Source organism: Dendrobates tinctorius, unplaced genomic scaffold, assembly GCF_039654945.1.
Source record: "Dendrobates tinctorius isolate UK_male_01 unplaced genomic scaffold, ASM3965494v1 ptg000011l, whole genome shotgun sequence".
Lineage (NCBI taxonomy): Eukaryota > Metazoa > Chordata > Amphibia > Anura > Dendrobatidae > Dendrobates > Dendrobates tinctorius.
This window is the reverse complement of record NW_027361679.1, coordinates 39785602-39811335: the sequence shown is the minus strand read 5'-3', so window position 1 is coordinate 39811335 and position 25734 is coordinate 39785602. Positions and strand designations below refer to the sequence as shown.

At 42.7% G+C, this 25734-nt stretch overlaps 1 protein-coding gene across 6 annotated transcripts in view; it reads left to right on the top strand.

The window, feature by feature from the left end:
• The window catches only part of PTPN13 (protein tyrosine phosphatase non-receptor type 13), a 399005-nt gene that overhangs the window by 364563 nt on the left and 8708 nt on the right, over window positions 1-25734 (top strand). For all 6 annotated transcript variants that reach the window (XM_073541467.1, XM_073541487.1, XM_073541500.1 and 3 more), the window contains 6 exons: window positions 5154-5206; window positions 6683-6765; window positions 6953-7101; window positions 11129-11219; window positions 14065-14402; window positions 17614-17829. In XM_073541467.1, coding sequence (XP_073397568.1) covers window positions 5154-5206; window positions 6683-6765; window positions 6953-7101; window positions 11129-11219; window positions 14065-14402; window positions 17614-17829 — 930 coding nt within the window. The remainder of the gene's footprint in view (window positions 1-5153; window positions 5207-6682; window positions 6766-6952; window positions 7102-11128; window positions 11220-14064; window positions 14403-17613; window positions 17830-25734) is intronic.

Genomic DNA, 25734 nt, shown 5'->3' with positions numbered 1-25734 from the left:
TGTTTTGCTTTTAACCAGATATTCAGCTGAAGACAACTAAACTAATTCTCTAAGTATTTTAACAACCACATCACATACAGAGGATCGGCACTAAATAAATAAATAATAAAGTGCGTTCGCCGCTCGGGGTCCACCGTGCAGAAGGTGTTCTAACTGCTGCTGAGTAATGGCAGACACGCTATATGGCAGTATAACGTGCACGGGTTAAACGCCACCCGATGTGCGCTGAGCGGACTCTGTTAGCTCACAGAGGCGCTGTAACATAAACGCAAACGCCGAGCCTGTTAGACTCACAGGTCTCAGCTAAATTGCACGCGCGGTATACGGTCACAGGACACGATCCCAAGGCTGAGGTCGGTGTCCGTCTAGATCTACCGTGCGTGCGGCGTCGCTACCGTGGACGACGGTAAGTGCTGCTGACTACAGCGCAGCGGCAAACAAAGCCGCTATACGATAGTGCCGTCAGGCGTGGCATGATCGGACGCTAGTGTAGAGGTGCGGTGTGCACAGTGGCCTAAGGCTTGCCACTGACTGGCGCTGACTCTTTCTCTAGTTCCCTATCCACATGCGTAATATCAGAGGGAGGGGAATCTTAATAAGTCAGTGACCAGAATCATACATCCTTCACCATTCACACATCTAGCAAGTAAAGTCTATACTAGCTCATGGCCGAGCGGCCATGTGGGCCTTTTATAGCCGTACGCTTCTGGGACCTTCCAGATCTCGGAGAAGGACCTGAGCACGTGACTCCTGACCTCCAATGGGAGATCATCTCGTGAGCATGCTCCGTGGAACAGCAGAGGGACTTAGCCTCAGGAATGGCTTGCTGCAGAGCAGCATGTGAGGCTCTGGATTCCTGTTGTGTCGCTGCAGGAATCCGACGCCTAACAGCCTACCTATCTTATCATGAGGTAACCTAAATTCCATCCTATTAGTATCAATACAATACTTAAAAATTCTAAACCAGTACAAGGAAAAACTGTCTTTTCCGTTGCTAATGGAACACCAAACCACTCAATCAGTGAAGAAAATGTATTCAAAAGCCACATGCAAACATTTGAATTGGAACCGCCAAAAAGCAAAAAAAAATGCAAAACCGTCCCATTACCTTTATGCTCTTCACAAACTGACCATTCCAAAAATGTAGAAAAAGACTCAAAACGCGAAAGAGTGAAACCCATTGGTAACGCTTTATAAAAATTGAACAAACCATCCAATTGAAAACATAATGAATTAAAGCCTAACTGTGAAACACGCAGTAAACGAAAGGCTGATTTAATACCTTCCTTTGCTAATAAAGACCCTTTACCACAGCACCTAGCAAATTCAACTCAAAAATTCAAGTATATAAAAAACATTGCTCATGCCCTTAATTATTAGATCCGCTTTCATCCTACCTGGATAAAGCTCTAACCAAAAGATGCATTTTTTCCAGCCTCACTGGTGTCTGTGCTTTTTGAAACCTGCTGTTATGAAGCTTGGTTCTCCCTCTTGAAGCAGCGCACCACTGAGAGGTTTCCTTTACAAAACGTACATTCCTGCTTATATCGGCAATTGTTGAGCCACTTTCACCGCAACTCATTGAAGGAAAAACAGACACCTTTACGAAAAGTTAAATTATTACCTGACTGGGCCGGTTTGTATAAACTAGATCTATGAGGGATCATCCGATTGATCTATAAACCAATATCCCAATCATGACGCACTGACATTTTCTGTCTAATCGTTTCATCATACAAGCACCAAGCATTACCACCAAAATGTTGGTACGCTTCTAAAATAATATCAGCTTAATGAATTAAGCTTGCACGTTTATCTGGACACCTCTCACCTAAAACTAAAACAAAAAATGCAAAAAGCTTGCAGCCAATTATAAAATGATTTCACTGCATTGCCTCTTCTTTTCTCATCCGTTTTATCATCCTTACTCAGTCCCTTAAAACCTTCCTTGTAGGATGGTAACAGAGAGGATAAATCTACTTATTCCTTACTCCAAATTTTTTCTTTAATACTATGAGACCGGTGAAAACCAAGCAGTGAAAGGTCACACAATATAGCTTCTTGAAAACATACCTCAGCTATGCCAGGTTTACTCATCAAATTTACATTTTTTACATTTTAACTCCCTCCCAATAACTACATTGGCAGGAGGATTAACCCAAACACTTGCTACCTTAGCTAATTTTCTCACACACCTTTAGCAAGCTGGTTAACAACTGAAACTCCCCCACTTGCTGAGTTGCCCTGTGATGCTCTAGATAATTCTAAAAATCCTTTAAATGAAGACAGCATAGAAGAAACCAGCGCAGGGTCTGTCCACCTGTTCAGCTGGAGGCTTACTAGAACGCCCAGCGGCGTGCTGCGCTAACACTTCCCTTCTTGATTGCTGAGCTTCAAATATTTTGCCCACAGATGGCATCGGCTGAGCATTCAGCGCCGTGCCTTCTTCATGCCTTCTAGGCAACATCGTAGATGATGCAGTATTCCCACCAGCTCTTCTCCTTTTGTTTCATATTTCAATGGGGGCTTTTTGGTCACACCTCCTTCCCCATATATGTACACTTCCAAACTCTTTATTTGGAGCCTTTTGATTAGCATATTTTACCTCCTTGTAAGCGCCAGAGATTGCATGTGCATGACTTCTGTGCGGTACATGATGTCTCTTTATTTGCGCTCTGCAGTCTGAGGCGTTTTGATGACGTTTGAGTCCCACCTGTGCTCTCCACAAAGTCATGCGAGGGATGTGACGTATCCCCTGACGCCACAGAAAACCTAGGCGCCGATATGATTTGAACAGGTGTCGGCACCACATGCAGTACCAGGCACATATACTTCTCTGCACCGCTGTTGCAGGACTTGCATTTTCCAGCCAATCAAACTGGTATCTTCACCCCTACCCGGTTCTTACCTCCCCTGATGATTCTCAGATGAAACATGTCCACAGTACCTGTATGTCTGATCCCTGGGGTAATGTATGGCTTTCCTATGATGGTGTCCCCCACCTTCTCCTGTCCTGCATAAGGGATCAACCTACCTGGATCACTATTTTAGGACTCCATGGTGAGATTATTCCTTTTATCAATGTGCATATATATAGTTTTGTCTTTTTCACCTCCTTCGGCTGCCTTATCATGCCTGAGGATAGACTATTTTCTGGCACTTGATTAATTTTAGTAGGCAAACAAGGGATTTCATCCGGCACTCTGGACCCGTGAGTAAAATCAAAAACGCATCAGATGTTCTTATTCTTTTAACCATATGATATGCCCAATTAAAGTTTTTGATTTTACTCACGGGTCCAGAGTGCCGTATGAATTCCCTTGTTTGTCTACTACTGCGGCTGCGTTTACTAGTGGGACCGGCACCCACCTGCTACGTTGCAAGCTCCCTGACCTTCTCTGCTGCGATCCTTGGTTAATTTTAGGTGATGGTTACATATGAAGATATATGCCAGTTGTGTCTGTATGTTTGTCATATGGCTAGGTGGCTAATTGTAGCTTTTTATTTCGTTAAAAATAATGTTAGGATCTCTACCCTGCTGAATCTGTTTCGGATATAGTGACTGGTAGATTATAAGTGTCATTATCAGTTTTTGTTCTAATTCTATTCCTGCTGCTCCTCTGAATATTGTGTTTTTGTTTGAAATCCATCATGTGGTTCCAGATATTTACACCTCTTTACTCAGTGTATGAAGGAGATGTTGCTTTGGATGGGTAACTTTAGGCTGCTCTGCATTTTTACCCTGTGAATAAGGCCCACTTGATAAAGACCATAAAATTCACACTGAATAAAAAGCCCATATCTCTGGAACCTTAAGGAAGATTTAAAAAAAAACCCCACAAAAGCCAGATTACTCAGGGAAACAGAAGGAATGCGATCACATAGTGTGCACTTTCGACCTGGTGACAGGTCCTCTTGAAGCGCAGGTCTCTTGCTTGACAACTAGAGAATCTGACTTTTGTTGTGACCATCCTATGAGTTAATATGTTGTCAGACGTAGTGTAATTGTATATACAAAGCAGCTGATCCATTACATTTGTGTAAAGGTGTACGGAGTTGTTCGGTACTGTGTATGGGTCTCATCTATATAGTATGTGTGTCTGGTTCTATTAAATTTAAATTTATTTTCCCGACCACATAGTCGTCTGAGGGGTTGTTTTCTGAGGGACGAGTTGCTCTTTTGAATTACATCAGCCATTTTATCATGTGATGCACTGGAAAGCTGGGAAAAAAAATTCCAATTTTGTTGAAATTGGAAAAAAAGTGAAATTTCACTGGCAATATGATTCTGCAGGTCACTACGAGTACACAGATACCAAATTTTCGGGATATAGGGCTATGTGTAAACTTATTTTTTGCTTCCTGAGCTCACGTTTTTACTGATACCATTTTTGAGTTAGTTACGTAGTTTTGATCACCTTTTATTGCAGCGTTGCGATAGCCCCAAAAAATTTAATTCTGGCACTTCTAATTTTTTTCTGGTTACGTTGTATACCGATCGGACCAATTTAATTTATATATATTTTGATAGATCAGATTTTACGAACGCTGTGCTACCAAATATGTATATTTTTTATATATTTTTAATAGTTTTATTTTTAATGGGGCAAAAGGGGGGTGATTTGAATTTTTTTTTTTTTTTTTTTTTTACTATTTATTGTAATTAATAGTCCCCTTAGGGGACTTGAAGCTGCGATCATCTTATTGCTTTTGCTATACATAGCAGAGCATTAGCACTGCTATGTATAGAGAAAATCACAATCTCTTATGAACGCTAGCTACAGAGGCTGGCTTTCACAGGAGGATCATCTTAACAAGCATGGAGGTCTTTAGGAGAACTCCGACTGTCATGGCAACCCATCGGTGCCCTACAATCATGTCACGGGTGCAAGAAATGATGCTCCCCCCTCAAAGATTGATGACAGCTGTTAAAGGCACATAATGACTGATTACATCAGCCATCATCTACCAGGAAAAATGCAGGTAAGGCGTGCGAACCCGCATCAAAAGCAGGGACACGACATGACAAACATGTGCATCATATGTTATGAAGAGGTTAAATTAAGGCAAAAGCATGCTGAGAGGAATTTAACATCCAAACCTAGTAGTGGATTATAGCATTTATGTTCCTTACCATTGTCTTTTATTTGCAGCCGGCCAAAGTAAATGACATGAGATCTTACAGCAACAATAATGGGACTGAAAGGTAAGGAATTTATAATACAGAAGTGTGAAAATGAGAGCTACCCTTTCAATTAAACTTTTTTTTATGTTTTCTATACTTAATTGTGATGAAAAGTGGTGGGGGTCTAGGTTCTGATACCCCCACTAATCTCTCAAAACACTTCACTCTTCACTTTCAGGAGCTCATGCACAAAGTGATGTATGGGCTCAGTAGAGAATACTTTATCCTGTACTAGATCCGTAAAGGTATCCATGCATATGCAATAACTGTCTTCAGTGAACCATGTGCATGCCCCCCCCTATATGTAACAGCAATAGGAAATAGCAGAAGGAAGGGGCCTCCGACTGTCTTTTATGTGGTCCTAAGCATCCGTATGTACACCTTTGGTATTGCACAAAAGCTGCACATACAGCTAGAAGAAAGTGGTTCTTCTGGTTGGGTCACTCACTGTTCCCACCAATAATGACCTTTCAGTGCATCTCTAAGCCTAATAGGTGTGTTACCAGATATAAGCTCTCTCATATACCAGTCGGTGAATTGAAAGCAACCATGTAATGCTTGACGCACCGATAGTGGCTGCAGATCAATAAAGGAGGACCATGTGAGGAAAAAAACAATCCGTATGACTTTCTTTATGAAGTATGGACTCAATCCAATCCATTTTAAACAAATACGTTACCTTCGAAGAAATTAGATTTAGTGAAGGGGTTGCATCCTGTGCCTCCACCCAGATAGGTAAAACACGTCGTTGCTGAGCAGAGAGTCCAAGTAGTTGATCCCGTGGGAGAATATTAAATAACGCCCATTCCGGAGATAATGTAAAGCGAATGTTGAAGCTGTTAGTGAGATGGCGCCATGCTCATATTTGATTCTGGTATAAAGTTGGCATTTGTATAATACTTATGGCTTTTGACAGTACAACTTGTTAGTGTCTTTTCCTATAAGACAATATTTTTATCCACACAGATGTAATACTCCACAAAATGTACAAGTGATATTAAAACTACATTCAGATGTCCATTTTTCATGGACCTGTTCTATCCATGTTTTCCAGGATTAGAAAACATACACATTTCAGTCTATGAGACCGTTCATATATCCATGGTTTTGATCCAAATCATGGATCAAACTCGCCCAGTGAGATCAATAAAAAAGGTGAAAAGGACATGGATGCCATTATTGTGTCATCTGAGTGCTGTCTGTGTTCTTAGGGTTTAATGGCAGGAGATGCTTGGGATTTCTTTTTATGCTAGAAGAATGGATGAGACAGTGATGGTAAAAACAGATAAATGGATGAAAATCTGTTCTAGATCTCACTGTGAAAAAAACCACGGACATCTGAATGATGCATAAGGCAGATTGCTATAGCATTTGTACGCCTATTTTTTCCAAACACATTTATATATAAAACCTATATAGAATATTTCTGTTATATGTGGTCATTGTCAATGGTTCTGTATTGTACAAAATTACGTTCTGCTTGTTGTGTCTCTTCAGATCGTCACCTCAGTCCAACACTGTGAAGAGAGGCAATATTGAAACAAAAAGTGATAACGTGCAACTAAATTATTGTTCTTTAGGTAAGATTTTATTCTCCACTCCTCTGAATACAGTATACAGTATATCTTATATCAATGTGATTGTGAAAGTGTGATAAAACAATATACCAATGGGTAAGTAATTCGTGATTTTCCAATGATTTCCAAGATCCATTATGTTAGTTCCACAGTGCGCTAAAATAGGTCTTTTGCATTTTTCTTGTTACAGATGGCTTCAAATTGACAAGTGAAAGACTGTCCTCCTTACCACTAGTCCAGATCTTGCCATTGGGCCGGTACTCGGGAAATAAGTTAAAGATGGTCATACGTCAGATACACACTATGCTTGAACAAGGTGTGCCAACCAAGGAGTTTGAGGTATTAATCAGTATACGCTACATATTCCATTTACGAGAAAAAAAAATGGATGCTAAAACTAATAGAGGGCATTTGTATATGGACACTCAATGTTATTATGGTATGGATGCCACTATATCATCTAGATCAGAAAAGAGTCATTCTTCACTAAAGAACCTGTATTTTTCAGTAATCTCTCAGGAACTAAATGAGCTATTAAAAAACCTTTAGAAACGCTTTATAATTGTACTGGTCTCTGTTGCAAGGCTGCAACTGATGCAGTAAGAGGGCAAGTGCACAGGGTTCTGCTGCTGGTGCTTTGCTGCCAGATGCAGTAGTGCACAGGGTTCTGCTGCTGGTGATTTTCTACCAGATGCAGTTGTGCCCAGGGCTCTGCTGCTGGAGCTTTTCTGCCAGATGGAGTAGTGCACAGGGCTCTGCTGCTGGAGCTTTTCTGCCAGATGCAGTAGTGCACAGGGCTCTGCTGCTGGAGCTTTTCTGCCAGATGCAGTAGTGCACAGGGTTCTGCTGCTAGTGATTTTCTACCAGATGCAGTTGTGCCCAGGGCTCTGCTGCTGGAGCTTTTCTGCCAGATGGAGTAGTGCACAGGGCTCTGCTGCGGGAGCTTTTCAACCAGATGGAGTAGTGCACAGGGCTCTGCTGCTGGAGCTGTTCTAACAGATGGGGTAGTGCACAGGGCTCTGCTGCTGGAGCTTTTCTACCAGGGCTCTGCTGCTGGAGCTTGCCTGCCAGACACAGCAGTGCACAGGGCCCTGCTGCTGGATCTTTTCTGCCAGATGCAGTAGTGTCCAGGGCTCTGCTGCTGGAGCTTTTCTGTCAGATGGAGTAGTGCCCAGGGCTCTGCTGCGGGAGCTTTTCTACCAGATGGAGTAGTGCACAGGGCTCTGCTGCTGGAGCTGTTCTGCCAGATGGGTTAGTGCACAGGGCTCTGCTGCTGGAGCTTTTCTACCAGGGCTCTGCTGCTGGAGCTTGCCTGCCAGACACAGCAATGCACAGGGCCCTGCTGCTGGATCTTTTCTGCCAGATGCAGTAGTGTCCAGGGCTCTGCTGCTGGAGCTTTTCTGTCAGATGGAGTAGTGTCCAGGGCTCTGCTGCTGGAGCTTTTCTACCAGATGCAGTAGTGCACAGGGCTCTGCTGCTGGAGCTTTTCTGCCAGATGCAGTAGTGTATAGGGCTCTGCTGCTGGAGCTTTTCTACCAGATGCAGTAGTTCACAGGGCTCTGCTGCTGGAGCTTTTCTGCCAGATGCAGCAGTGCACAGGGCTCTGCTGCTGGTGCTTTTCTACCAGATGCAGTAGTGCACAGGGCTCTGCTGCTGGAGCTTTTCTGCCAGATGCAGTAGTGCACAGGGCTTTGCTGCTGTTGCTGCTGGAGCTTTTCTACCAGATGCAGTAGTGCACAGGGCTTTGCTGCTGGAGCTTTTCTGCCAGATGCAGTAGTGTATAGGGCTCTGCTGCTGGAGCTTTTCTACCAGATGCAGTAGTGCACAGGGCCCTGCTGCTGGAGCTTTTCTGCCAGATGCAGTAGTGCCCAGGGCTCTGCTGCAGGAGATTTTCTGCCAGATGCAGCAGTGCACAGTGCTCTGCTGCTGGAGCTTTTCTGCCAGATGCAGTAGTGCACAGGGCTCTGCTGCTGGAGCTTTTCTGCCAGGGCTCTGCTGCAGGAGCTTTTCTGCCAGATGCAGCAGTGCACAGGGCTCTGCTGCTGGAGCTTTTCTGCCAGATGCAGTAGTGCACAGGGCTCTGCTGCTGGAGCTTGCCTGCCAGATGCAGTAGTGCCCAGGGCTCTGCTGCTGGAGCTTTTCTACCAGATGCAGTAGTGCACAGGGCTCTGCTGCTGGAGCTTTTCTGCCAGATGCAGTAGTATATAGGGCTCTGCTGCTGGAGCTTTTCTACCAGATGCAGTAGTTCACAGGGCTCTGCTGCTGGAGCTTTTCTGCCAGATGCAGCAGTGCACAGGGCTCTGCTGCTGGAGCTTTTCTGCCAGATGCAGTAGTGCACAGGGCTCTGCTGCTGGAGCTTTTCTGCCAGATGCAGTAGTGCACAGGGCTTTGCTGCTGTTGCTGCTGGAGCTTTTCTACCAGATGCAGTAATGCACAGGGCTTTGCTGCTGGAGCTTTTCTGCCAGATGCAGTAGTGTATAGGGCTCTGCTGCTGGAGCTTTTCTACCAGATGCAGTAGTGCACAGGGCCCTGCTGCTGGAGCTTTTCTGCCAGATGCAGTAGTGCCCAGGGCTCTGCTGCAGGAGATTTTCTGCCAGATGCAGCAGTGCACAGTGCTCTGCTGCTGGAGCTTTTCTGCCAGATGCAGTAGTGCACAGGGCTCTGCTGCTGGAGCTTTTCTGCCAGGGCTCTGCTGCAGGAGCTTTTCTGCCAGATGCAGCAGTGCACAGGGCTCTGCTGCTGGAGCTTTTCTGCCAGATGCAGTAGTGCACAGGGCTCTGCTGCTGGAGCTTGCCTGCCAGATGCAGTAGTGCCCAGGGCTCTGCTGCTGGAGCTTTTCTACCAGATGCAGTAGTGCACAGGGCTCTGCTGCTGGAGCTTTTCTGCCAGATGCAGTAGTATATAGGGCTCTGCTGCTGGAGCTTTTCTACCAGATGCAGTAGTTCACAGGGCTCTGCTGCTGGAGCTTTTCTGCCAGATGCAGCAGTGCACAGGGCTCTGCTGCTGGTGCTTTTCTACCAGATGCAGTAGTGCACAGGGCTCTGCTGCTGGAGCTTTTCTGCCAGATGCAGTAGTGCACAGGGCTTTGCTGCTGTTGCTGCTGGAGCTTTTCTACCAGATGCAGTAATGCACAGGGCTTTGCTGCTGGAGCTTTTCTGCCAGATGCAGTAGTGTATAGGGCTCTGCTGCTGGAGCTTTTCTACCAGATGCAGTAGTGCACAGGGCCCTGCTGCTGGAGCTTTTCTGCCAGATGCAGTAGTGCCCAGGGCTCTGCTGCAGGAGATTTTCTGCCAGATGCAGCAGTGCACAGTGCTCTGCTGCTGGAGCTTTTCTGCCAGATGCAGTAGTGCACAGGGCTCTGCTGCTGGAGCTTTTCTGCCAGGGCTCTGCTGCAGGAGCTTTTCTGCCAGATGCAGCAGTGCACAGGGCTCTGCTGCTGGAGCTTTTCTGCCAGATGCAGTAGTGCACAGGGCTCTGCTGCTGGAGCTTGCCTGCCAGATGCAGTAGTGCCCAGGGCTCTGCTGCTAGAGCTTTTCTGCCAGATGCAGCAGTGCACAGGGCTCTGCTGCTGGTGCTTTTCTACCAGGTGCAGTATTTCACAGGGCTCTGCTGCTGGAGCTTTTCTGCCAGAGGCAGTAGTGCATAGGGCTCTGCTGCTGGAGCTTTTCTACCAGATGCAGTAGTGCACAGGGCTCTGCTGCTGGAGATTTTCTGCCAGATGCAGTAGTGCACAAGGCTCTGCTGCTTGTGCTTTTCTGCCAGATGCAGTAGTGCACAGGGCTCTGCTGCAGGAGCTTTTCTACCAGATGCAGTAGTGCACAGGGCTCTGCTGCTGGAGCTTTTCTACCAGATGCAGTAGTGCACAGGGCTTTGCTGCCGGAACTTTTCTACCAGATGCAGCAATGCATAGGGCTCTGCTGCTGGAGCTTTCCTGCCAGATGCAGCAGTGCACAGGGCTCTGCTGCTGGAGCTTTTCTGCCAGATGCAGCAGTGCACAGGGCTCTGTTGCTAGTGCTTTTCTACCAGAGGTAGCATTGCACAGGGCTCTCTGCTGCTCGAGCTTTTCTACCAGAGGTAGCATTGCACAGGGCCCTGCTGCTGGAGATTTTCTGACAGATGCAGCTGCTCTGGTGATTGTGGCTGCTAATCATGTACATGGCAAAGCTAAGAAGCAGCAAATGATTTTTCATTTACAGCTTGTACATTTATAATTTGATGGAATTTTGGGAATTCTCTTGTATGATTTTATCAGTATTTTTTTTTTATTTATACATTTTTTTTATGTTAACATTTTTGAGGATAAAACAATTTTCCTAAAATTAGAAAATGCTGTAGTTCATTCAGCCTTCTTACTACATATCCACAGGATCTACAAGAGTTAAAACCACTGGATGAATGCCTCATAGGACAAACTAAAGATAACAAAAAGAAAAATCGATACAAGAATATCCTTCCATGTAAGTCATTCATTTGATTGATCCCTCCTTATTGCATGACAGAATAGATTATTTATAGCCTCATACAGTCATATGTAAAAGTTTGGGCACCCCTATTAATGTTAACCTTTTTTCTTTATAACAGTTTTGGTTTTTGCAACAGCTATTTCAGTTTCATATATCTAATAACTGATGGACTCAGTTATATTTCTGGATTCAAATGAGGTTTATTGTACTAACAGAAAATGTGCAATCTGCATTTAAACAAAATTTGACCGGTGCAAAAGTATGGGCACCCTTATCATTTTCTTGATTTGAACACTCCTAACTACTTTTTACTGACTTCCTGAAGCACTAAATTGGTTTTGTAACCTCATTGAGCTTTGAACTTCATAGCCAGGTGTATCAAATCATGAGAAAAGGTATTTAAGGTGGCCACTTGCAAGTAGTTCTCCTATTTGATTCTCCTATGAAGAGTGGCATCATGGGCTCCTCAAAACAACTCTCAAATGATCTGAAAACAAAGATTATTCAGCATAGCTTTTCAGGGGAAGGATACAAAAAGTTGTCTCAGAGATTTAACCTGTCAGTTTCCACTGTGAGGAACATAGTAAGGAAATGGAAGAACACAGGTACAGTTCTTGTTAAGCTCAGAAGTGGCAGGCCAAGAAAACTATCAGAAAGGCAGAGAAGAAGAATGGTGAGAACAGTCAAGGACAATCCACAGACCACCTCCAAAGACCTGCAGCATCATCTTGCTGCAGATGGTGTCACTGTGCATCGGTCAACAATACAGCGCATGCATAATGCCTTTTTGTATGACCAAACAACTCAATCTTTGTTTCATCAGTCCACAGGACCTTCTTCCAAAATGTAACTGGCTTGTCCAAATGTGCTTTTGCATACCTCAGGCGACTCTGTTTGTGGCGTGCTTGCAGAAACGGCTTCTTTCGCATCACTCTCCCATACAGCTTCTTCTTGTGCAAAGAGCGCTGTATTGTTGACCGATGCACAGTGACACCATCTGCAGCAAGATGATGCTGCAGGTCTTTGGAGGTGGTCTGTGGATTGTCCTTGACTGTTCTCACCATTCTTCTTCTCTGCCTTTCTGATATTTTTCTTGGCCTGCCACTTCTGGGCTTAACAAGAACTGTACCTGTGTTCTTCCATTTCCTTACTATGTTCCTCACAGTGGAAACTGACAGGTTAAATCTCTGAGACAACTTTTTGTATCCTTCCCCTGAAAAGCTATGTTGAATAATCTTTGTTTTCAGATCATTTGAGAGTTGTTTTGAGGAGCCCATGATGCCACTCTTCATAGGAGAATCAAATAGGAGAACTACTTGCAAGTGGCCACTTTAAATACCTTTTCTCATGATTTGATACACCTGGCTATGAAGTTCAAAGCTCAATGAGGTTACAAAACCAATTTAGTGCTTCAGGAAGTCAGTAAAAAGTAGTTAGGAGTGTTCAAATCAAGAAAATGATAAGGGTGCCCATACTTTTGCACCTGTCAAATTTTGTTTAAATGCAGATTGCACATTTTCTGTTAGTACAATAAACCTCAATGAATCCAGAAATATAACTGAGTCCATCAGTTATTAGATATATGAAACTGAAATAGCTGTTGCAAAAACCAAAATTGTTATAAAGAAAAAAGGTTAACATTAATAGGGGTGCCAAAACTTTTACATATGACTGTATATAATGCTGTGTTATAAATCCCTTTTTCCAGCCAGTTTTTAAAGATTTCATTAAACTTTCTAGTAATCCTTCTTCACACATCTTTTTTGTGTCCGTATGAGGTCTGTTTTTTAAGGACCGCAAATACGGACACAATCACACCCATTGTATTCAATGGTGGTGCGCATGTCAGTGTTTTCACATGGATCATGATGTGTGCTGCATACGCATGACATTCATGTGTCATCAGTGTAAGATATACTGGCGCCTGGGAAAAAGCAGTTCAGTTATCGCTGTACCCAGGCGCAGGGTGCTGAATTAAACTCATCATTGTTGCGTGGTCTCCCTGCGATCAGTTGGACCAGGTGACACTGATGGGAGTTGGAGTCAGCACCCGCTTTGTGTGTATATCGTATATTAAATAAATAAGTAAAAATGATGTGGGATCTCCTTTCATTTTCATAACCAGCTGAGGGAAAGCAGACAGCTGGGGGCTGATGTTAAAATTCTGGCAATGGGCCAATAGCCATAAAGGTTCCCAGTGTGTTAATAACAGCTCACAGCTGTTTGCTTATCCTTTACTTGTTATTATAGGGGCACACAGATACCAGATGTATGTTACACATGATATATAAATACAATTATTTATATATCATTACGTATGTTACACATGGACACGGATACTACTGGTACTGTCAGGATGTGTGAAGGCGGCCTTAAAGTAATACCCAGGAATCTATATAGCACTGTAGTTAAAGGGAATCTTTCAGCAGGTTTTTGCTATGAAATCAGATAAAACAATGATGTGAGGACAGAGACCTGGATTCCAATGATGTATCACTTAATTTACTGGGTGCATAAATAGAATCACCATTTTCTCTGCAGCAGATGCATCAATGCTCAGTTGTTGAGCTGTATATAACCCCACCCTCACCACAGTTCTGTGTATAGTTCTGGGGCGTGGTTGGACTAGGAGGCACAAAGCCATTTGTCCTGTAATGATTATCTCTTGCTTATAAAACACTGATTGTATTGAAACAGAAAAACACAGCCCAGTAAGTGAAACATTGTTGAAATCAGGCTCATGGTGCTCTCAGATTACATTGTAAAAATCTGCTGACTGATTTCCTTCAATTACTAACCACCACTTTTGGTAAATTACTTATATTGATTGTTGTTACAGATGACTCTACCCGAGTACCACTAGGATCAGAGGAAGGCTACATCAATGCAAGTTTTATCAAGATGCCAGTGGGCAATGATGAATTTATATATATTGCATGCCAAGGACCTCTTCCAAGTACAGTTGCAGATTTTTGGCAGATGGTATGGGAGCAGAATTCCACAGTAATTGCCATGATGACCCAGGAAATGGAAGGTGGGAAGATAAAGTGTCAGCGGTACTGGCCGGAAGAGCTACACAGACCTGTACGGATAACCAATGAACTTCAACTTACCCTAGTGCAAACCCAGCAGCTGGAAAGTTTTGTACTTCGAGTTGTGGAGTTACAAGAACTGCAGGTGAGCACTTGTTTTCTGACAAGTTCCAATCTGGGGTATTTTATATATGACTACATTTTTATTGAGTTTTCAAAAAGTATTACATATGAGAAAAAAGAAAAAAACAATCCAAAAGCATATAGGTTAAAGTAACTACAATATATACTTTCTCAATTAATCAAGAGAATTACAGTTGTGCTCAAAAGTTTACATACCTCGGCAGAATTTTTGCTTTCTTGGCCTTTTTTCAGAGAATATGAATGATAACATCAAAACTTTTTCTCCACTCATGGTTAGTGGTTTAATGAAGCCATTTATTGTCAAACTACTTTATTCTTTTTTTAAATCATAATGAAAACCCAAAACTTCCAAATGACCATGATCAAATGTTTAGATACCCCATTTCTTAATACCGTGTAATACCCCCTCTAACATCATTGATAGCTTAAAGTCTTTTGTGGTAGTTATGGATGAGGTTCTTTATTTTCTCAGGTGGTAAAGCTGCCCACTCTTCTTGGCAAAAGCTTTAGTTCCTGTTAATTCCTGGGCTGTCTAGCATGAACTACGTGCTTGAGATTGACCCAGAGTGGCTCTATGATATTGAGGTCAGGAGACTGAAATGGCCACTCCAGAACCTTCACTTTGTTCTGCTGTAGCCAATGACAGGTCAACTTGGCCTTGTGTTTTAGATTGTTGTCATGTTGGAATGTCCAAGTACGTCCCATGCGCAGCTTCTGGGCTGATGATTGTTAATTTGCCTCCAGTATTTGCTGATAACGTGCTGCATTCATCTTTCCTTCAACTCTGACCAAGTTTCCCATGCCTTTGTAACTCACACATCCCCAAAACATCAGCTATCCACCTCCGTGCTTTACAGTAGGAATGGTGTTCCTTTCATCATAGGCCTTGTTGACCTCTTTCCAAATGTAACTTTTATGGTTGTGGCCAAAAAGTTCAATTTTGGTCTCAGCACTCCAAAATACCTTGTTCCAGAAGTTTTGAGGCTAGTCTCTGTGCTGTTTTGCGTATTGTAATCGAGATACTTTATGGCATTTGCACAGTAACAACTTTCTTCTGGCGACTCGACCATGCAGCCCATTTTTCTTCAAGTGCCTCCTCATTGTGCATCTTGAAACTGCCACACTGCTAGTTTTCAGAGACCAGTATTTCAGCTGATGTTATTTGTGGGTTTTTCTTTGCATCCCGAACAATTTTCCTGGCAGTTATGGATGAAGTTTTTGTTGGTCTACCTGACCGTGGTTTTGTTTTTACAGAGCCACTGATTTTCCATTTGTTAATCACAGTTTGACATTATCATTTCCTTGAATATCTTTTTGTATCCCTTTCCTGTTTTATATAGTTTTCAACTACCTTTTCCCATAGATCCGTTGACAATTCTTTTGCTTTCCCCATGACTCACATTCCAATACCGCCAGTGGCTGGATGAAAAATGCAAGAGTCTGTCTGGATCCCAGAAACTCACTCAGCTTTTATACACACACACTGATTACAAGCAAACAGGTCACAGGTGAGGATGTTACATTTAGTAGCCATTCAAACCCATTTGTGTCAACTTCTGTGCATGTTATCAGGTCAAAATCACCAGGGTATGTGAATTTTTGATCAGGGTCATTTGGATGTTTTGGGTTGTCATTAGTAGTTTGTCAAACAGTAGTTTGACAATAAATGGCTTCACCTAATCACTAACCATGAGTGGAGAAAAAGTTTTGGTGTTATCATTCATATTCTCTGAAAAAAGGCCAAGAAAGCAAAAATTCTGCCGGGGTATGTAAACGTTTAAGCACAACTGTATCATCTATGAGAACTGGACTCCAAACACTGAGTCTTTATCTTAACATATTACATAAACACGTACAGTGACATGACAAGACATTGACCACATTAGTGTGGAGGGGAGAAGGTGGAAAAAGAGCCAAGTTTACTCCACTTATAACTCCAATATATCACCTTTTGCAGCTACATTCCTTAAGGGTCTCTTTGAACCCAGTATGTGTCCCACAGAGTCCATGTTACTTCTAAATTCTCAGTTGTGTTATGTAATAAAGCTGTAAGGTATTCCATACTTCTGACAACTTGTATTCGTAGCTGAAGCTCATGGAGGTTGAGCTGACTTCCACTTATAGGCAGACACCTAGTAGCCACGGTCATGTGCAATAGAAGATAATTCGTTTTAAGAGCCTGTCCGGACCTTGTGGTCCTCTCTTTATTATTACCCTTCCCCCCTTTTCCCCCTTTCCCCATCCCACTCCCCTCATTTCTTATTTGTATTTAAATGTTCAATAAAAATTATTGGAAAAGAAGTTAATTAATTTTATAACCTACTTGAAACAGCAAAATATTTAGCAGATAGAATTTTGGATCTGAAGGCCTGTAACATTATAAATAAGGGACTTAAAATTTCCCAGAAGCCATGAAAATTTGAGCATAACCAAAGTAAATGGGGTAGATCACCTTCTGAATATCCACACCTCCAGCAACCGTTAGGGACTGCGGGATTAAGTTTATGCAAGTGGTATGATACAAAAACATGACAAATTTGTACTGGTTTCTCTGTAAATAGAACATGTAGCTGTTTTGGCTGCAAACTGGGTTGTTTTAAAGGAAGACTCACTCTACAAACTGAAGATAAAGGGAAATAAAGTTAACCACAATGTATGTTAGTCTCGTGGAAAAGCTCGCAGCACTCCAAGCCACTGGATAATACTCTTGGTATTACCCAAACTGGTAAACAAATGGTGCAATTTATGTAACTGGTTTATGATAACGCCGCTTATGATGCAGAAGACTTAGAAGCTCTCAGTGGTTGTCTTTATTTTTATTTAGAAAGCAAGGGTTATGAAAATCTGGCATTTAGTAGTATTTTGGGGGTAAGTATTACACACCATGATTCCCTGCTAACAATGCTGTATCTTGCACTGCTGCTTCCAATTTACTTGTTCCCGATAAACCACAGGACCACTGGCCTGGTGCCTGGACTCGGGTAAATGCTGGGCATGCAAAGCCACAATAATAGGCACAATGGATGGAGGTATCCAAGAGCAAAAAAGAAAAGATTGGCAAAGAGCTTGTTAATAGACTCAATTTCTATCATTTAATAAATTAAATTTCATTGGGGGATGCATTAGATATGGTAACAGCGCCCAGAATACCCTTTAACGTGTTTGCAAACCGGTGGGGACTGAAATAATTTTCCTTTTACCGTTTTATGTAGTCTGGTGAAGCACGGCACATTGCCCATCTAAACTTTACTGCATGGCCCGATCATGATACTCCTACTGATCCCAACCAGCTCCTCACATTTATCTCCTACATGAGACATATCCAAAGATGTGGACCCATTATCACCCACTGCAGCGCAGGAATTGGACGCTCCGGCACCCTGATATGTATTGATGTCATGCTGGGTTTAATCAGCAAGGACTTGGAGGTAAGCACGATGCAGGTCCGATAATAGTGGATGTGACTACAGAGCTGCACAAATCGGTAGCTTTAAAGGTGTGGATAATCCAAGAAAAAAAAGCAAAATCATACTTCCTAAATCTATTTGTTAAATACAATACTTTCAAAGCAAGGTATAACTTAACTAGAGTACATGCACAATGTCCACAAAGTGAGCTGTAAAAATGAATTTACAACCCATTTTGAAGTAAGTATAATATGAATCTGACAAATCAGAGATGATGGTTATATATTCCCTTCCAAAAGCAAAACATAGAAATATATTACACTGCAGTAAAAAGTTTGCCCCTAGTGGTCATATATTATACATACTTGCAAATGGGTTGTAAATTCATTTTTTCAGCTCACTCTGTGGACATTGTGCATGTCGTATTGTTACGTCGTCTTACCTTGCCTTGAAAGCATTGTATTCAACAAATAGATGTAGGATTTTGCATTTTGGTGATCAAGCTGTGTATATGTGTATACACATACTGTACATGTGTTTATATGCTGCTCAAAAAAATAAAGGGAACACTTAAAAAACAGAATGTAACTCCAAGTCAGTCACACTTCTGTGAAATCAACACTGATTGAAATTCAATTTCTCCTGCTGTTGTGCAAAAGGAATGAACAACAGAAATGATAGGAAGGTCACTAACATCCATGTGTCTGCTCAGTAAGAGTGTCCAGGTTTCCCTTTATTTATTTGAGATATATATATATATATATATATATATATACACCGTATTTTCCAGCGACTGGGCGTAAAAGACAACCCCTAACTTTTCCAGTTAAAATATAGAGTTTGGGATATACTCGCCGTATAAGACTACCACTCTTTCAACCCACATATGGTAAAAAATTTAAAAAAAACATCAGATTTGATTTCAATATGGTAATTTTAATTCAAATGTTTATAACATGTAGGTGCTTAGCAGGAAAACTGTCACTTATAAACATAAGGCTGTATGTTATCAAAGATCTATAATAAAACAGTGCAAGTGGATTAAACTTTTCCTAATTCACTCTAAAGCTGAAAGGAAGAATAAAGCCTCCATCTCACATAGCGAGATCGCTGAAGCTTCACCGATTTTGTGACGCAACAGCGATCTCGCTGCATGTGACACGCAGCGGCGACCGCCTTCCCCCCCAAGCTGGATATCGCTGATCGTGCTTGAATGTCCTGGGCCATTTTTTCATTGTCGGCGTCCCGCTGGCCAGCATGCATCGCTGTGTTTGACGCCGACGAGCGACCTCGTTGGCGACGCAGAACTCAGGGACGCAGGTGGGAATCGTCAGAAAAGCTGCTGTGTGACAAGGTACCAATGACCGCCTAGGTCGTTATACGGATCACCGGATCGTTGCTGCGTCGCTGAAGTGATCTGCCTGTTTGGCAGCTTACTAGCGACCATGTAGCGACGCACCAGCGATCCTTACCAGGTTGTATCGCTGTCGGGATCGCTGGTGCGTCGCTATGTGAAACGGGACCCTAAGACAATAAACCCATGGGAGCTGCCGTGCTGTTTGATTTCTAAGCTGTCAACCAAACTGGACTGATGATGATAGGAGGAAGATAACAAACAATAGAGAGAGAGTTAAGGGGGTTTTACACTAAGCGATATCGCTAGCAATATCGCTAAAACGTCACTGGTTTTGTGACATTATAGCGATATTGCTAGCGATATCGCTATGTGTGATACTTACCAACGACCGGCTCCCCTCTGTCCATCGCTGATCGCGCGAGAATGTCCGGCTCCATTTCTCGTCGGGCGCTTCCTGCTGAGACTTCCTGCTGTGACGACGAGCGACGCGTGGAGGTGGGCCGGAGGACGTCAGGATCGCTGTGTGTGAATGGTAAGTATCGTGCACTGCGTCGCTGCTGCATCGCTGTGAGATCTTTCTGTATGAAAGCTCACTAGCGATCATTTAGCGATGCACCAGCGATCCTGACCGGGTCGGATCGCTGGTTGGATCGCTGGTGCATCGCTAAATGTAAAAGGGCCTTAAGTGCCGGGCAAGTCCCTGGCGAGTTAGGAACTCCCATCATAACTGCAAGCTACGGTATCTTTACAGGTTTTGCTGACTTGATAGTTTCCTTTTAAAAGCCTTCAAAATCCTTCTGTTCGTCATCTGATGTCATAACTACATCAATGACATCTTGTGATACATCTGTAAGGCAGTCATCGTATGGATCGAATTCCACATCAGATGGTGGGCTCAGCTTCGGCATCCTCTTCATCTTACCTCAAGTAGTCGTCTTCCATACCATAATGAATTTGATATGCTACACTTCTTGAAAGACTTGATTACTGTTTCTGCATCAATATCATTCTAGGCTTTTATGACAAATTTGCACAAAACATCCAACTGTGGAGCACTCATGTTTCCTCCTTTTGTGAATGATTTTTCGCTGCTAACCATCCATTCATTCCACGGTTCTCGAATGCGATCTTTAAATGGCTTGTTTAGGCACACATCCAGTGGCTGTAAAAACGATGTCAATCCTGCAGGAGTAACTGCTGGGAGTTAAATGAGCCCTGAACATATCCCACACCAGTAGACTACATTTTTTAATACGTTCAAGCCATAGCTTTACCCCTTCTTCATCCATCCAGCCTTTTTCTTTCACATGTACAAAACAACCAACAGGGAACTTGAGTTTCGGCATTGCTTATCTTTTAAAAATAATCATTGGTTTCAGTTTGGCGCCATCAGCTGTGCATCCTAATACCACTGTAAAACTGGACTTCTCATGCCCTTTTGTTTTAATTAAAATTGTTTTTTCAACTTTTTTGATGGACAGTTTTATTTCCAACCATATCAAAATTCATTAGAGTTTCATCCATATTTCCAATACTACTTAACGGATAGCCATGTTTAGTGCGCTGTTATATTACGTATCGATGGAAACTATTTACTTTGCTATCAAGATCTGCAGGTAATTTTTTGGCAGTTTTTGTCTTTTACCTCAGTACCATATTATGCCTTGCTATGAATCTAGTATACCAGGATACAGTGGCCTTAAATCTGTTGCTGTGACCTGGGTTAGATTTGGCCCACTGAAGTGCAAACAAACATATTTTATTTCGTGTCACTGCAAAACCGTTTTGGCGATGCTCATTCACCATGTCTGCTACATGTTTTTCGAGTTCTGGACAATGTGGGGTGCCTCTTCTTAATGCACACTTACCCCTTGGCCTACTCTTTAATGCTTTTTCATTTGCTTTCCAGTCCCGAACCGTCTTTTCTGTTACTCCATATTGTCTTGCAGCAGCACAGTTATTATGTTCCATGGCAAAGTTTACATCTTTAAGTTTGAAACTGGCTTCATATTTCTTCTTGCTGGTTGAGCCATGATGGGGTTTTGACTGTTGGACATTTGTATACTGTACTGTATGTACTGGCGCTATACTATATGAACAGGTACAGATATTGGTGATGTACTGTATGTTTTACCCAGTATACAACAACCAGCGAGCGATATATATAAAAAAGGCAAATGCAATTCTAGGATGTATTAACAGAAGCATACAGTCTAGATCACGTGAAGTCATTATTTCCCTCTACTCCTCTTTGGTCAGACCTCATCTGGAATACTGTGTCCAGTTTTGGGCACCACATTTTAAAAAAGACATCAACAAACTGGAGCAAGTTCAGAAAAGAGCGACCAGAATGGTGACCGGTCTGCAAACCCTGTCTTATGAGGAAAGGTTGCAGGATTTAGGAATGTTTAGTTTGCAAAAGAGAAGACTGAGAGGAGACTTAATAGCTGTCTACAAATATCTAAAGGGCTGTCACATTGTAGAAGGATCAACTTTATTCTCATTTGCACAAGGAAAGACTAGAAGCAATGGGATGAAACTGAATGGGAGGAGACACAGATTAGATATTAGAAAAAACTTTTTGACAGTTAGAGTGATCAATGAGTGGAACAGGCTGCCACGAGAAGTGGTGAGTTCTCCTTCAATGGAAGTCTTCAAACAGAGGCTGGACAGACATCTGACTGGGATGATTTAGCGAATCCTGCTTTGAGCAGGGGGTTGGACCAGATGGCCCAGGAGGTCCCTTCCAACTCTACGATTCTATGATTCTATGTACAGTACCGTACCTTACCGGCTGGTTGTTGTATACAAATCCTACTTGGATTGATCAGCTCTCCCTGCCTGCCTAGCCCTCCCTGTCTACAAGACTATCAGAGCATTCGCACATCCCTCTGGCCCGCCCTTGTATCCTATTACCGGTACCTCCTTCTCTGGCTCCTGAGTAGAGATGGGCGGACACCTGGATGTTCGGGTCCGGCCAAACAGTTATACAAATTTCGGCTTCAGGTACCAGAACAGTACCTGAACCTGGATCCCATTCACTTGAAAGGGGGGCACGAACATCCAGTGTTTGCTGTGCTGTAATGTGCGACCTCAGACATGGATTACGGTGTGAGGCAGAATGACAGACAGATATGGTATATTGTTGTTTTTTTATTTTTGGGTTATTACAGGAGTTCAAGGGCTTTGGTGAAATTAGGCGAGGTCGGAAGTATGGTTTAATTAAGATTATTAAAGGAGTCTGTCATTTTTTCAATTAAAGGACTTTATTCTTGGTGTCTGTGTTTTTATACAATGTGACTATGGGGTTAGTAATGGGGGTGTCTTAAAGATGCCTCTCCATAACTAACCTCAGGGCTTAATGTCATCGGACAATACAAAGGTGACATCAACCACCCCAACTATCACCCCACTTGCCACCGCTACAGGGCAAATGGGAAGAGCCAGGCAAAGTGCCAGAATTGACGCATCTAATAGATGTGCCTTTTCTGGGTAGCTGCGAGCTGCTATTTTTAGGTTGGGGAGGGCCAATATCCATGGCCCCTTACCAGCCTGAGAATACCAGCCCCCAGCTGTCAGCTTTAGCAAGGATGGTTGTCAAAAATGGGGTGGCCCCCATGCCGGTTTCTTAAATTATTTATTTAAATAATTAAAATAAACAGCATGGGGACCCCCTATTCTTGATAGCCAACCTTGCTGAAGCTGACCGCTGAGGGTTGCAGCCCCCAGTTGTGAGTTTTGCCTGGCTGGTTAGTAGAAATACAGGGGAACCCACGCCGTTTTTTTTTTTTTAATTATTTATTTACAAGGCAGGAGGGATAAATACTCTCATCCGCTGCTCCTGCTCTCACTGTAATTAGCGGGAGCAGGTGTCAGATGATGGGATCAGTAGTTCCATCATCAGCTGACACCAGTGAGCGCTCCTGCTGTCTTTTAACAGCGTGGGAACTGCGGCTCTCTGACCGGACCGGCGGGGATGATTTCACCACCGACCAGAAGCTGTATTTGCCGCGCTGCCTTGCACATGAAATCGCGACAAATACCCGGTGTTCGGGCAGCCGAACTCGAACAGTATGGAACTTTACTGTTTGGGTTCATTTGTGTGATATCTGAGAGGCAGAGAAGGAGGTAATAGGATACAAAGGCGGGCCAGACGAGTGAAAGAGGTGTGTTTTTCTGGGCGCACCGCCGCTCTCTTTTTGCATACCCCGGGAGTCCTGCACTTCACTTTTGAGAAGATTTTCAGGTGTTAAAAAGTCATCTTATACGCCGGAAAATATGGTACATATATACATATACATATGTCAATTCCTGTAACAAGATGAAATCAAATATATATATATATATATATATATATATATATACATATATATATACAGGTCTGGCAAAAATTAAGAGACCACTGCATAGATTTATAAAAATCAGCTTCTCTACATGACAGCCATTCCATTCCAGTGTCAGTTGAATTCCAACTAGAGTACACCTCATACTACTTAATATGCTGCTAATTGATCGCCTGAACCAAATCTTACATAACGCAGGAAAGTATAAAAAAAAACCTGCTGTGGTGTTCACAATCCTCTTGCAATAGGACAAAACTGGATGGCAAAACAAGTGCTAGTAATATCCCAAAAGTAATAGGAATGAAAAAATAACTTTTAACCTTGCCAAAGGAGTTGAAAAGAAAAGTCTTGAGTGAGGAAAAGGACTCAATTCTGGCTTTACTAGCAGAGGGACACAGTTAGCATCATGTTGCCTCCATTCATAAGATTTCTAAGACGGCAGTCCATTACAACAAGGTCAAGCAGCAGATATTGGGGACAACAAAGCTACAGACCGGCAGAGGGCGAAAACGACTATCCACTGACCGGGATGACCGTCATCTTATTCGAATGTCACTCAGCAACCACAGGATGACATCAAGTGACCTACAAAAGGAATGGCAAATGCTGCTGGGGTGAAGTGCACGGCAAGAACAGTTCGTAACAGGCTCCTTAAGGCAGGGCTCAAGTCATGTAAAGCTAGAAAAAAGCCTTTCATCAATGAGAAGCAAAGGAGAGCCAGGCTAAAATTTGCCAGAGACCATAAGGATTGGCCCATAGAGGACTGGAGTAAGTGAGTCTAATTTTCAGCTTTGCCCAACACCTGGTCATCTAATGGTTAGACGGAGACCTGGAGAGACATAAAAGCCACAGTGTCGTGCACCCACTGTGAAATTTGTTGGAGGATCGGTGATGATCTGGGGATGCCTCAGCAAGGCTGGAATTGGGTAGGTTAATCTTTGCGAAGGAGGTATAAAACAAGCTGCATACAAGGTTATCCTGGAAAAACAGTTGTTTCCTTCTGCTCAGGCAATGTTCCCCAACTCTGAGCACTGTTTTTTCCAGTGGGACAATGCGCCATGCCACACAGCTAGGTCAATCAATGTGTGAATGAAGGACCACCACATCAAATCCCTGTCATGGCCAGCCCAATCTCCAGACAACCCCATTAAAAACCTGTGGAATGTAATCAATAGGAAAATGGAAAGTCACAAGCCATCAAACAAAGAATAACTGCTTAAATTTTTGTACCAGGAGTGGCATAAGGTCACACAAAAGCAGTGTGAAAGACTGGTGGAAGATGCATGAAAGCTGTGATTACAAATCATGGTTATTCCACAACATATTGATTTCTGAACTCTTCCTGAGTTAAAACATTAGTATTGTTGTTTCTAAATGATTATGAACTTGTTTTCTTAGCGTTATTTGAGGCCTGCAAGCACTGCATTTTTTGTTATTTTGACCATTTCTCATTTTCTGAAAATAAATACAAATTTTAGTGCTTGGAAATTTGAATAGTTTATAGAATAAAAGAGCAATTTACATTTTACTGAAAAATATACCAATAATGAGAAACATCAGACAAACTATATATACAGTGTGTATGTGTGTGTATATATATATATATATATATATATATATATATATATACAGTGGGGAAAAAAAGTATTTAGTCAGTCAGCAATAGTGCAAGTTCCGCCACTTAAAAAGATGAGAGGCGTCTGTAATTTACATCATAGGTAGACCTCAACTATGGGAGACAAACTGAGAAAAAAAAAATCCAGAAAATCACATTGTCTGTTTTTTTTTTCATTTTATTTGCATATTATGGTGGAAAATAAGTATTTGGTCAGAAACAAAATTTCATCTCAATACTTTGTGATATATCCTTTATTGGCAATGACAGAGGTCAAACGTTTTCTGTAAGTCTTCACAAGGTTGCCACACACTGTTGTTGGTATGTTGGCCCATTCCTCCATGCAGATCTCCTCTAGAGCAGTGATGTTTTTGGCTTTTCGCTTGGCAACACGGACTTTCAACTCCCTGCAAAGGTTTTCTATAGGGTTGAGATCTGGAGACTGGCTAGGCCACTCCAGGACCTTGAAATGCTTCTTACGAAGCCACTCCTTCGTTGCTCTGGCGGTGTGCTTTGGATCATTGTCATGTTGAAAGACCCAGCCACGTTTCATCTTCAATGCCCTTGCTGATGGAAGGCGGTTTGCACTCAAAATCTCACGATACATGGCC